This window comes from Macaca thibetana, chromosome 2 (assembly GCF_024542745.1).
Source record: "Macaca thibetana thibetana isolate TM-01 chromosome 2, ASM2454274v1, whole genome shotgun sequence".
Lineage (NCBI taxonomy): Eukaryota > Metazoa > Chordata > Mammalia > Primates > Cercopithecidae > Macaca > Macaca thibetana.
Genome location: NC_065579.1, coordinates 169008488 through 169023233, shown reverse-complemented (window position 1 = coordinate 169023233; position 14746 = coordinate 169008488). Strand labels below are relative to the sequence as shown.

The following is a 14746-nucleotide window of genomic DNA, read 5'->3' as shown; positions in this document are numbered from 1 at the left end:
TTTCTAGAGGGCTTTTGTAGACATTGGGAAAATCCGTATGACGAAGTACGGTTTAGAAATTCCGGATTTAATTTCCCCCGGGAAAAACAAATATCTTCTGTTTGGTAGCGGGCAGTCGACTCACGTGGTCTTCCTTTAAAACAAAGTCTATGCCAGCCGGGGGTGAGGGAAGTGGTGGGAGTGAGCAGGGGGAGCAGAGAGATTCGAAAAGTACAGGAGGAATCAGTCCAGTACGGGGATTGCCCCTGCCAACCAGTAGCTATTCCTGTTAACTCCCAGGAAGCAAGTTTCCACCTTTGCCACTTCCTCCTGCCCTTTCCTTTTCCCTTCACTACGGCTCTTGGACCCAAAGTTCGCTCCCCACCGCCATCGCCCTGCCCCACTATTGTCTTTACAGGACAGAAGGCTGCAGCAGCACGGCGGAGAAAAATCCCTGAGGAATGAGTCAGTGAGATGGGCGTATGGGTGGAGGAAGAGGGCAGTCGATTTTTAAACCTCAGCGGGGTGGGTGGGGAGTTGGAAGCCAAAGGCCTTATCACTACCGCGCTGCAACCTCACAGAAAGTGTTAGTCCCAGGGCTCTCCCGGGAGCGCGCGGCTCCTGTGCTTTCTCCTTATTGGCGGACCTGGACCTGGGGGCGGAGCCGCGGTGAAACCCCGCCCACCCGGACGCTAGGACAGGGGCACATGGTTCTCCCCGATCCCGGAGCTGGGCTCAGGGCTCGGACTCAGTCCTGCAGCGCCTCTAGGCTGCGGATCCTTGCTTCAACCACCTGCTCTGCGCCGCGTCTGGGGAAGTGGGGAGGAGACCGGAGGGAGGGAGGAGGCGGGGAGAGGAGGAAAGAGGCAGCTTACACACGCCTTCCAGTCCCTCTACTCAGAGCAGCCCGGAGACCGCTGCCGCCGCCGCCGCCGCCGCCGCTGCCGCTGCCGCTGCCACTGCTACCACCGCTGCCACCTGAGGAGACCCGCCGCCCCCCGTTGCTGCCTCCTGCGAGTCCTTCTTAGCACTCGGCGTTTCATGCACATTGCCACTGCCATTATTATTATCATCCCAAGACAAGGAAAATAAAAGAAGATACCAGCGAAAAGAACCGCTTACACCTTTCCGAATTACTCAAGTGTCTCCTGGAAAGAGAGGGTCGTTGTCCCCGGAGGAGCAGCCGAAGGGCCAGTGGGCTGGTGTTGAGCTGGAGGGAGGAGGAGTTGGGGGCATTGCGTGGTGGAAAGTTGCGTGCGGCAGAGACCCGAAGGTGCAGCGCCACAGCCCAGGGGACGGTGTGTCTGGGAGAAGACGCTGCCCCTGTGTCGGGACCCGCCAGCGCGCGGGCACCGCGGGGCCCGGGACGACGCCCCCTCCTGCGGCGTGGACTCCGTCAGTGGCCCTCCAAGAAGGAGGAAGAATATGGAATCCAAGGGAGCCAGCTCCTGCCGTCTGCTCTTCTGCCTCTTGATCTCCGCCACCGTCCTCAGGCCAGGTGAGCAAGGGCCTGGGAGCAGCCCCAGACAGACGTGGGCCTGGAGCAGTTTCCTAGGTCCCCGTCCCAGCCTCGCACCCCCGAGGCAGTGCGCCTAGGCGCATGGATGAGGTAAGGGGACCTCTGTCCCGGCACAGAGCTGTCCCCGGGCTCGGTCACCTGTGCCGCACGTTTGGGGTTGGCTGGTTGGTTCAAGTTTGGGCATGAAGCTGGGGAAACTGGGTGAATCTCCAAGAACTTGGGGCTCCGGGGTTGTGGTTGCAGGGGCCCGTGGGCAGGATTCGCCTGACGCTCTCCGCTTGTCCCTGCGACTCCCAGCTAGGCGGCGGACTCTCGCCCTCTGACAGTTCCTCCTGTCTCTGGGTATCCAAGTCCACGTCACTGCGCCCCGAGCGGTTTTTCTTTCGCTTAGCTCTCGGATGAAATAACTGCCGGCACTTTTTCGTGATAAATCCCCTTGTAACTTCCCCTTGGTGAGCAGAGGAAGGGATGGGAGGGGTACAGAAGGAGAGGACTTTAATCACCTCCTGCCCCCCACGCCCACCTTGAGAAACCTACTGATGCTTCAAATCGTGGTTTCAACGTTCCCCCCTCCGGTCCCCGTCCATTGTCTGGGCGGGTGGTGAGTGTAAGGGTGACCGCAGGCAGATAACACAGCCTGAACAGGAATTAGTAGCTAGGTCTGGGAGACACCTCAGTGAGACGCTTGTGAATTTCCAGGACCTGCTCATAGAACCTCAGTTCTCAGTTCTGTACTGAGTCTTAGAAGAGAGAGAGATGGGGTGGGGGGGGGAAGGCAAAATTCCCAACAACTAAAATATCTCGCGGGAAATCCCTTTCCGCACCCTCGGGGACGTCCGCTGGCATTGGTATCCTCAGACCCGCCTGGCGGCTGACACAAGTTGTTCCTAACAGGGTATTCTGTGCGCTCACAGTTGCCTGACAGAGCAGCAGGTTCCTTTGCTCCCCTAAACTGAAAATTTGGGGGATTTTTTTTTCTTTGAAGTTTTTATTTCTATCCCTGCGTAGACAGTTGCCAGTTAAACTCCTACTTCCTGGTATTTTGGCCTGTTTGTTCTTAGCTTTTTCTTTAGTTTTTATCAAAGAAAAACCTCACTTCCTTTTATCCGTGCATATCCCTTCAGCTGTCGGCAAGCTCAGGTCACAGAAGAGGTTTGAAAGCCTCTGAATCTCTCCCAGGAACTGGCAGGGAGAGGGGTTTGGGGGCTAGAGCCTGTGGAAGAGATTACAAGTGTTTGTGAGCTGCTGCTGCTGCCGTTGCTGTGTGTGTGGGCGGGAGGAGTGCCCTCTCCAGATCTCTTTATTAAAGTTACATTTCTGGGTGAGGTAATGAGCTCACCTGATGTTTCTGAGGCTGAGGGGGAAAAAAAAAAAAAAAAAAAAAAAAAGGCGTCTGCGTTCTCTGACAAATCTCGGGCTCTGGGGCGGGGACTGTGAAACCATAGTTCAACCGGATTTAAAGCAGGTGTCCTAGTGTAACAACGCTGGGGAGGTAGATGGAAAGGCGAGACCCCCCTTGGGCCTGGCACAGTGTGGATTTCACTTTTTCGAGATTCCACTGTCCGATGGAGAAAATGACAGTTTGGAGCCAGGGAATGAGTCAAGAAGGGAGGACAAGGGTGATGTCGGTTTGTAAGATGCAAACGTCCACACGCCCAGAGTTGGTTTCCGATTAACCCTCTCGATACTTGGAGAATGTAATCTCACCTACGTCCACACCCCTGACCACAGGCACATACCCAGTTTCCTCTTCTGTGCAGTCACAGGCGGGCCACGTCGCAGGATAGGTTTTTTTTTTTTACACATTTAACTGCTAAAAGGGGGAAAGTTCCGCTTTCAGACCTCCTGCGCGGTGATTCTTTTGGCGCCACAGACTCGTGTGTCCAGGGGGCACGGAGCTGCGCGCTTTCAGCGAGCGGCTGGCCCCGGCTCACCGCAGCCAGCCACGGTGAATCTGAGGATCCGATGCTCTGGACCCTCAGATCCGTGGTTTCTGTGAATTACCGAGCTGGCATTGCCGAAATTCTCATTGCAATATGAGTGTGTTTTAAAGGGAAAGGTTACAGCACTAAAGGCGCCGTGTCTACACTGAGGAAGCAAGTCTTGGACAGTGAGTGCGCCTCCTTCGGAGCCCTCTGAATAACAGAGCCCGGTGGGGATGCGGTGCCAATAGCTGGCTTCATTTGAGGGGGGTAATTGACTTCCCCGCCGGCCACCCTTCATTTCCGGAGCAGTTTTAATAGTGTGTGTCCAGTTGTAGAGGTCAAAAACTCGAGTTTGTGAAACTGCTTCCCCGGGTCTTTTGGCCTGTAGTCGCTACACAGTCATTGATATATTTTAGGCGTGCCTCGTTACCTGTTTTGAAAGGAGAGGAAAACGAAAACTGAATTCAGAGATAAAGGCAATGAAATGTGTGTTCAGCATCCGAGGTAGCAATAATCTCATTATTCTTGTAGAAAGAGCGTCAGCCTGTGGTGACATTTTGTATTGCTTTAAAAAAAAAGAAAAAAAAAGGCTTTTCTGGATTATTTACAACAAGGAGGTGGGGCGCTGCAGTTAACTCTTCACTTGGGTCATCTGTGTGAACCCCTCGATGGGATTTTTCATAACTACTCACTGATATAAGATTCATCCTAAGACATGAGCACACATAAAGCTTTCTTCAGTGGGATATTATGTTTGAAACATATCAATTGATCTCAAAAGGACTTGGGAAAGCATCAACTCAAATAATGTCCTTTCAAAGACTATTGATGTAGGACTACTAACATTGATTAATTTAAAAACTGAAAACTGTTTAATAGCCAATATATATTATTTTTTTCCTTAAGGATTTATTTAATCCAATAGCAATTTACAATTTAATGAAGTATTCTTTGCAGTAAATTGCTTTTCTAGGCTTTCTTCAGGACAGCTACCTTCAGGCACTTAAGCAAATCATTTAACCTTTTTGGGCTTCAGTTTTCTCATATAAAACAAAAAGACAAGACTAAAGACCTACACTCTGAAATGGCTCCCAGCTCAAAAACTCTTTGTTTCTGAAGTCTTAAGGTAAAAAACCAATTTAGGCAGGCACAGTCATTTTTCAACACTATTTTTCTAAGGATCTCAGTCTAGACAAAATTCATATAAATTGTATTACTAGAAAAGTATCAGTGGACCCCAATTTCTAATTTCCTTTTTTTTTCTACCTTTAAAAATTCATGATAAAAATTCATGATAACATCTATGCTTACTCTTCCCAGCCTTAGTAGGGGGAAAAAAAAAGCGTGAAGGAGAGAAATTAGCCTTCCACTCTCCTGGGAAAAGAGGACCCAAAAGCAGGAAAGGATAGTAGGCCTCAGAAAGCCCTGTAGTGTAACCCATCCCTCCTGCAAGCCTGCCCCTATTTAAACTGCACACATAGTACCTAGAATGAGATATAAATGATGGTTTATGCTTAAATGTTCATGTTACAAAGCCTCATACTGTACATCCTAAAGTTGCTCAACAGAGAAGTTGATTTGCAACATGGTTGTAAATGCAAGACAGAAGGAAATAGAAAATACTAATACTTTTCTCTTGTTTTAAAACTTGTAGAAATCCAAAGTATCTTGTCTTACCAGATTCCAAACCTTTTCTTACTTTGTAGAAAACTCAAACTAGCTTATCTTTTTTAATAGACATTCAGATGAAAATGCATGTCTACCACTGACTTATCAAAAAGAAGAACATTAATAAAAACCCATTTTAATAGTCTTGTGTTATTAGAAAAATTTTATATTGTAGTCAGTATTCATGTGTTGAGTTTTTAACTATGTCATGTAAGAATGTTGTGACCTTGGGAAAATTATTTTTCTGCTCTTTTCCGTTTCCCATCTGTGAATTTTCTTTCTGTGCAATGCATGGTTGTGATTGAGATTAGAATTCCTTTGCTCAGCATTTCAAATTTTTTAAGTAAAACATGCTACATTAATTAAGGGTTTTATTATATTGTTAATAGAATAACACTCTTTAATTTATTCCACTTAATTATCACTTTTATCATTTTATTAAAATAATGGAAATATGGTTTTTTTTCCTCTCTCTTTTTTCTTTTTCTCCCTCAAATTTTCATGCCACTAACCATGGGCCTTTGTAAAACTTAGAACCACCTAAGTTGTCAGTATTACTTGGTGTCAGATGACAGCAGTTTGTCAGATAGTATTTTAAATGCTTTATAATCACCATGTTTTACATTTCCAAACACACTTCTTTCTGTTCTGGCCATTTATTTAGAATAAAACACCATCAAAGAGTTCTGGCTCCCTAAAGGTATTCACTCAAGTAGACACATGCAATTTACAGTCCAGATATGCAGACGATCCACTTAGGTATAGCTGTGATAGAAGAGTATCTCTCTGTCTCAATGTATACATAGAAACTTAAATGTAATTTCTCACTAGGTGTTATTTTTATTCTTCATTGTTAAGTTTCCACAAAGGCTCATCTCATTTCTTACACATTATGTGCGTGACACATGTATGTGACATACGAAAAATGAACTAACTTACTGGAATACTAAATAATGGTTTCTCGGGAATGGTGGGTCATAACATTTATTTGGTTATTACTTTTGGATTTCAGCTTAGTTTATTTTCAACAAGAAATGGAAAAAATCCATTTATACTTTTGATTAGTTTTTTTATTAGGGTAGAATTTTCCTTTCCTTGTGGAGAGTAAATTCAAGACTAAAATAGATATTCTATATTCAGGAAGAGGATATTGCAGGCTATTTGGTAAGGCTACATCCTACAATTATTACAGTCTCCCTATAGTACGTAAGATATTACCATATTTTTGGAGTTACTGATATTTTCATGCAGCTAATTTCTCTGCTTAAATAATAAATTTTACATTCTCTTTTCTCCCTTATTATTGAATGGAACACCTTATATATTTCAGATAGGCCTAGTTCCAAATGTGCTGTGGTATTCAGTAATTGTTTTATGCTAACCTATTATCATAGCCCATTATTGTAGTCTATGTTCCAAGAATGAAATTAGCTTTTAATGCTTCCTCTCTTACTTATCCAGTCAGTTCTCAATTATCCATTCAAATAAGGGGGAATCAGAGTTGTGCACAATCCAAAACAGCTTCTAACCAAAGGCTTACTTAATTTGACTTTGCGTTGAGGTACTTCAGTGAACATGTCTGTGCTTGTCTGGTCTAAGAATTCATAGTACTTCAACACAATGAAACTAAACTGCTGGGGAATAGGCTAATCAGAAATTAGACAGCTGTCCAACTTCTCTGATTTGCTTCTCTATTACTGTTATTATTATTGTTTTAGCTCTTTTCTGTATCACTTAAGGAACTGATGGAAAATCTTGGCCCAAGTAAGACGAAAAACATCTATGAGATGAAACTCAACCTTTGCAATCTTTTCAAATCATATAAATATTATAGACTCTTGATGTTCATTCACAGGAAAACATACTATGATCATGGCAATTGCTGTAGTCTTCTGGCCTTTGCTCAATGACACTTCCATTATGAATAATTTGTTTAGCTCTGCAAAATCACATTTCAAGTTTTAGAAAAATTTTACCCTCACCTGGCCCTTTTTCTGAAGCAAGTTTTTTATTACATCATACGAGTTTCCATGAATAAATGAATAATAAAGCAATACCCTTTTCATGGTATGAGTTGGGTTGGCAGCCAGGTAGATTGACTCCCCAGTAGGATATTCACACACCTGCTTTTCGAAAAAAAATTGCTACTTATCATGGATTATGGGGCTACAGTAAACAGTGAAAACAAGTAATATCAAATCCATAAATGTTAGGAATATTGGAATTTGTAATAAAAAAGACTTTATTTTTGATTACTTTAACTTATTATGAAGCTCTAACCAGAGAAGTTAACTGAATTTGTAGATTAAGATATCAACCAGCACTCCAACACAATGTTTTCTTGAGGGAGATAAATCTCAAATATACTTTCACCTTAGAAATTGATGTAAGTAGATTTTTATCCTCTCCATCTGTATAGTTTTAGAGAGTCTAGGTTGCCTTATTTGAACTGTGAATGGGAAAAAAACAAACAACAAAAAAAAAACTTTCCTGTACTTACTTGCCTTTGGTGCAGAATCAACATTGGAATGTTGATAATGACTAAAATGAGTCTTAACTTTTCCCTTTCCCTGTACTTGTTTTTGCTGTAGCTTTTACCACATCGTATTATGATATTAGTGACTTTTTTTTTCAGTTGAACATAAATTTTTTGAATACCAAATATTATCTTTGTCTATGTATCCTCAAGTCTAGTCAAGAACTTGACACCTAGAAGCTGCTTAAAATTTTTATTTTTATTTTTGCATTAAATAGAGTAGAAGCAATGCATCTGTGGAGAATTAAACTCCATATGGCAGCACCTGACATTCATGGATTACTAGGAAATTTTCTCAAGAAGTTTGGGAGTTGGGGATATAATATCCTCACTGAGAATTGAATTGGAAAATAAAACCATCATGAAAGAACAGAGTGGGACAGGCCATCAAGACCTGATGGCACTTTGGTAGTATTAATGAAAAACAAAAAGAAAAGAACGTGTATATTAGTAAAGGACCTGTGATTAAGGATGAAAAAGGCTTTGGTTATTGGAGAAACAGGAAAAGTAGAGGAGCTGGGCCAAATATGGTTATTGAAGGTATTATACTTAATGAATCCAAACACTTTCTTTTATGGTGAAAGTAAGTGGCCCCTCTAACTGGCAGCCATGACTTGCCCAGTCTCCTTAACAGGTATAGCTTTTTTGTTGAGATAGATAAAACTCATTATTAAGAACCTAATTCTGGGACCAGGCTCAGTGACTCATACCTATAATCCTAGCACTTTGGGAGGCTGAGGCAGGTGGATCACCTGAGGCCAAGAGTTCGAGACTGACCAGCCTGGCCAACATGGTATAACTCCGTCTCTCTCTCTCTCTCTCTCTCTCTTTTTTTTTTTTTTAAGAACCTAATGCTCTGAATATTCAAGTCAAATAGTAAACTTTCCCATCCTGAGATTTCATGGTCACTAAGAAATCTTCTAATTATAATGTGAGGTTTTGTTTTTTGTTTGTTTGTTTGTTTGAGATGGTGCCTCGCTCTTGTTGCCCAGGCTGGAGTGGAATGGTGCGATCTCTGCTCACTGCAACCTCTGCCTCCCGAGTTCAAGCGATTCTCCTGCCTCAGCCTTCCAAGTAGCTGGAATTACAGGTGCCCACCACGATGCCCGGTTAATTTTTTGTATTTTTAGTAGAGACTGCATTTCGCCATGTTGGCCAGGCTGGTCTCGAACTCCTGGCCTCAGGTGATCCACCTGCTACGGCTTCCCAAAGTGCTGGGACTACAGGCGTGAGCCACCACACCCGGCCCAATGTAACATCTTATATAGCCAATTTACAGTCAGAGGATGCACTAGCTGGAAGAGAAGCATTGTATTTCCTTGGCAATAACTGCTCTTATGTATACCAATAAGCTTGTTTATGAGATTGTCTAGTGAGAATCCATCCCTAAAAGATGGGAAAATGTTTGGTAAGCAGCCAAAAGAAGCTTCTAAGCTTTCAGGGTCGAAACCTACACATTGAACCCTTCCAAATTCAGCTTGTTTGAGGTACAATCAGCTAACCATTCCCCAGGTGACACCTATGGTGTCATTTGTTGTCAACTTCTGTGTTACCTACTATAGACATTTATTTTCTTTCTTTTATATCTTTTGGTGCTATCTTGCTTAATATGCACATTATTAGTAGGTTGACTATTCATACTTCTTGGTGTACCCAAGACCGTTCTGGTTTATGCCTCATGTGCTGGTACAATTATTAATGGCATCCTTTTTCATTTTCAGAAGTGCATTTTGGATAACATATTATACAGGCTCCACAGTAATTTGTAACTTGTCTGTCTATGTGTCTTGGAGTACTTCACTGCAATAAATGCACTCTTCATCCTAACCAAGTTCATATTTTTAACCCATTTAAATTTAATTATCAGCTACAGTGAAATATCATTAATGGGTTATATTCCCCTTTCATGTCAGGTATAAGAAAGAAAGATGATGTGAGGTTGTAGCCTCTAGAATTCTAGAGTGTTGTAGATATGAAACATTAAAGATCCCATGGTTTGGAATGGAAACTAAGGTGACCTCAGATGCCAAGGGAATAATTTTGTTTGAAATTCACCTGGGAGCTACACTTAGCTACGGCGTTATTTAGGGAAGAACTACTTCAGTATGAGTTTGAATTCTTTTTGCAGCAAATTGTACAACTTCCATTCTGTTCTTCTATGAGATTTCTCAGTAATCACACTACCAATTTGGTTCTTTAAAAAAATCAGGGATATTGAAGGAAGTCCCAGCGTTCTTCTGTACATGTAAACTAAGTGGTATCAGTCAGAAAAGGTGACCTGATGTGGCAACCAACAGTATGGTTGGACACAGTTGTAGTCGAGGGTGTGACAACAGCAAAGACACTTATTGCAGAAACTTTGACCTTGCATTAACAATTTTCACCTTCTAGATCCTTGGGTAAAACATATGACTTTTTGAGAGGCTCAAGCAGTGTTGAATAAGAATACTGTCACTTAGAGTTAAAACCTTAACTCTCCCCAGAGTTAAATTATGGAAAGTTCAGTGTGTGTGAGTGTGTGTGTGTTGGGGGTTGGAGGGAGAAAGAAAGACAGAGAGACAGAGAGAGGGAGAGAGAATGAATTCTGAAGGATTAGAGGCATGCAATTTATTGTCACAAGTTAAACTATGGTAAAAGAAGGGTTGTTGGAAAAATGAGAATGTTCTTTTGATGATCGTTTTGTTTAGCCCCCCATTTGAGAGCTGAAATAAATGAAACCACAGGTTAAGAGATTACCTGAAATCCAGTAGCAAATTAACCACAATTCCTAGTGACATGTTTTCAGTTTCATTTGTGCCTAGACTCATTGATTAAAGATTTTGACCTGTAAAGAACCTAAAAATTACTTAACTACTTGACTAAGGTCACATTGTTGGCCAATCCAGAATTAAAACGCATGTCAATTCATCATTCAGCATATATAACAGCTTTCAACAAATATTAATGGAGTGCTCAATATGTACTATACATTGTGCTTAGGGACATGGAAATAAACTAATTACATTCAAGATCCTGTCAGTCAAAGACGTTATGTTCTCTCAGGGAAACAGATATCAATTAATTAACTTTATAACTATTTGCTAGAAATTTTGGTAAATATCACAAGAACAAACCAATAGCATTTTACAACAAAGTGGCGAGATCTAGTCTGGGGTTTAGGAGAAGCTGAGAAAAAGGTCTTACAGGAAGTGATATCTGAACTGTGCTGAGGAATAATCTAGCAAAGGATGTGGGCTGAGGAAATAACATGACTAAGGATGCTAACGTGGTAAGAAACATGGTTTCTAACTCCTGGAGTTGAAAATGTGCCTATCTCTTTTCAGGAAAACTAAAGAAGTTTTGAAAGTTGAGGCAAAAACCAAGGATTTCTTGAAGTTATTCAAATACTTTCTTGTAATCTCCCTAATTGAGTTGCCAGTTGTGGGATCTAGAAGAGGATTTGTCTTAGTGAAATATTCACATATTAGTAAATATTTGTATGTATACCTCCCTACTTAAAAAAATAAAGTGGAAACATACGATATACATCATTTTGTACCTTTCCTTTTTCACTTAGCAGTACATTTTGGAGATTAAAAATTTGTCTCATAGCAGCACATATAGCTCTACCTCATTTTAAAAATGGGTGTATTGGATTTTATTGTACTATCATCATTAATTTAACCATTTCACAAGTTCCTGGAAGTTTAAGTTGCTTCCAATTTTTTGTTATTACAAACAAGAGCCGTGAACATCCTAATACGTGTTATTGTCCATAGAAGCAATTGGTGACAATTGTTGGTAAAATGTCTTGGAAGTGAAATTACTGAGTCAAAGAATATGTGTTTTTCATGTAGAAAGAAATTCTAAAATTACTGTTCAAAGAGTACACATCTTTTAAAAACATCCCCAAAAAAGTAAGAGAATGCCTCTTAAGCTGTCTTCATAAATCTGTACTATTATATTCCTCTTTTTAGCCAGTATAATCAGTTGATTTTAACTTATTTAAAGCTTATTGGAAAAGTTAGAATTATAGGAGTAGTAGGCATACATACTCACATACAAGGCTTAAGCTGTATTGGTGCCTAACTTTATTATATATGAGATTGGGCCAAAAATGGGAAAAGACAGTATTTACCATGAATTTTTATTATTGTTCTTTCCACATAAGATTGTTAACTTTTAGAACATAAACTGTGTAATTATAAGCCATCACTTCTTCCATTTTGTAAGATTCATACTCTGTACAATCAGGATTAAGAGGCAGCCACATTTGAGTCATAAGTATATTTAATACCGGTTTTCAACACAAAGAAATGGTTTCCAAATATTTGTATTAGTCCGTTGTAGGTACAGTATACATTGTATGGGTGGTCTGACTAATGCCACTTTGTAAACCCTGTATAATAGTCATTACTAAACAAACTTCAGTTATTTTTAAGTAAATCATATTTCGAACAATTCTTCCAACAAGTTTAAGGCTTAAGTAAATCAACTTTTGAACAATTCCTCCAACAAAGCTTGTCAGAAATTTTTATAAGCTGATAAAAAGTACAATATTTTACAAATATTTGTTAAAAATCAGTGCCATTAAATATTTTTCAGTCTGTAGTTTTTTAACCCATTAAGGAAAGTAGGAATAAAATCTATTTTAGTCACTTTTATATAGAAAACAGCAGTATGTATATGATTTTGCCAAAACCATATGGTATATGCTGAAAGTAATATTTTTAAATAAATGATAAATATTCATAATGGAAGTAATGTTTGTATGCACATACTGTAATTTCATGAATAAAGCAGTTTCTGCCTGGTATTTAGTTTTAGATGTTCAAATTTGGGGCACTTATACTTTATTCTGCAAGCATTTTCCCTACCTGGTGACAGGTATGACACTTTCTAAGAAGAATGTTTATGGTAATTATAAGGTATAGGTTTTATATTTTTGCAGAGATAGTCATGGGTCTAAGTATGAATAACGGTTTTGATGTCAGATCTAAGAGTAAAATGTAATATATATTTGGATTTACTCCATTACAGAAATCCCCATATTCCACCCAGCCTCAATGGATGCTTGCCTAGTTCTCAAATAATTTTTTTTTTTTTTAGAAATGCTTGTTTAGTATAAGATTAAATAGCTTCTCTTATCATACTAGAATGGCAAATACGTATCTGTTCATTAAAACAAAACCTTTATCCCCTCAGCTGTTTTCCTCTTTGCTGTTAGAAAATGTCTCCTTTCTAAAAGAAATTATAAAATAGTAAAAAAGGAGTAGGGTTTCAGGGTATGGTTTGGAGGTTATAATTTTCTAGAATCCATCCGAAGTGTTTGGTTGAAAATGATTTGAACTGCTTGACAAATGCTTGTTTAGTATAAGATTAAATAGCTTCTCTTATCATACTAGAATGGCAAATACCTATCTGTTTATTAAAACAAAACCTTTCTCCACCCAGATGGTTTCATCTGATTTGATGGTAGAGAGTATGGCCATATCTCCATGGTATTAGAAGACCTATTCTCTACTTGCTCTTCATGAACTCTCTATGCTCAGAGACTCCAGACTGTCAATGCATAGCATAGATTTCTTTATATAAGAGCTCAAGAGCTTGAGCTATGGATCAGAGCATGAGTTTGCTTTCTAGCTTTTGTCTGTTTTTTCATTTGTTAATTGAGGATAGCAGTATTACCAAGTTCTTTTGGTAGGAATATTCAAGAACGTAATGCGTTTATATTACGTTTGTCAGTGCCTGGCACATTGTAGACACCCAACCTAATAATAATCATTATGAATCACATTTTTCAGTAACATAATAATGTTAGTTATTCACATCAGAAAAACTTGTGAAATACTTCATTTTACTTATGGAGAAACATTTCAGTTCCATCTGAATATATTTTGGGCTTCCATAACAAAACTGGAAAGTATATTTTATTAGAATGTTCATCATCTCAACAAACGTCAAGTAATCTTTCAGTTTTACCATCTCAGGAAAAGCAAAAGAACATAATTGAAAATTATAGCTTTAAAATGTAATTTTCCCTAAACAAAAAAAATGAAAAAAAGTGTTAAAATTATAAAGACATATGTAATGTGCTATATTGTTCTCAGAAATTGACATTATTATATGTGTTTCTGTAATCTGAAAATATTAAACCTTAGAAAGAGAAATTTCTGATTGTTATCATGCAGTCATTTTGATAATAAAATTATGATTTTAAATACATTATTTCTCAAGTATAATTCAATAGAGGGAGCTCCACTACTTTCCTTTTATGAGCACTGTAGGATGCTTCCATTTATTATGATTTTTCCAATGACCTCTAATTTAATAGTGAACATTATTAAAAACCTATAATTTTAATATTAAGGATATTTTGGAAATTGAATAGTATCCTCTTTCTATTCATATAATTCAAAAAATGTTTCTACAATAATATGTGTTTTAAAGCCCCAGTTCTTAGTTGTTTGTACTTTTTGCATAATAAATCACTAGACATGATTGAAGTAGGTATACTCTTGAGAAGCATACTTTAATATACCGAGGCATCAAAAGAGAACAAAGTTTATTTCTAATGATAAAATAATGCATGCTTTCATGTTAATTTTGTGGTAGCTATTCAGTTAAAACTGTTACATATTTGAATAGTAGAGGAAATCTTTTAAAATTACTCTGCCTAGATTTTTAACCAAATGGTTATAGATTTCCACATGGAAATGGTCTATACTCACACATGGAAATGGTCTTCTTTCTTTTTTATTTTCTTATATATTCCCTTGATTTAGATAACCCCAAGTTGTATTTTCAAGCTAAATTGATATTCATCATCTTATCTATTATTACTTTACCTTTTAATTTTGTTATGATGAAAGAAGTTGTTGGGTTGATATTGTTCAAAAATTTATAATTTTTTTCACAAATCCACTAACGTGGTTAAACAATTTAAATGGTTTCAATTTTATAAGACATCTCCTAGGATGTTTCTTCATAAGGGAGTTATTATCCACTCTGTATATGACCCTGTCAATTCATTTACCTTTTATGAGGTTCATTTTTTCTCATGGAAGTATTGTACCATGTGATTTCTTCACAGCTCAAAAATTCTAAGATTCACAAATATACTTTGATTTAGAAGAAGAA

At 39.3% G+C, this 14746-nt stretch overlaps 1 protein-coding gene across 3 annotated transcripts in view; it reads left to right on the top strand.

The window, feature by feature from the left end:
- The first annotated feature begins 874 nt into the window (after positions 1-874).
- The window catches only part of ALCAM (activated leukocyte cell adhesion molecule), a 210574-nt gene continuing 196702 nt past the window's right edge, over positions 875-14746 (top strand). For 2 of the 3 annotated variants that reach the window (XM_050778923.1, XM_050778921.1), the window contains exon 1: positions 876-1477. In XM_050778923.1, the coding sequence (XP_050634880.1) occupies positions 1405-1477 (73 nt within the window). In that variant the 5' untranslated portion in view covers positions 876-1404. Of the gene's footprint in view, positions 1478-14746 lie in introns of all 3 variants that reach the window. The other variant, XM_050778922.1, reaches the window with a different exon arrangement.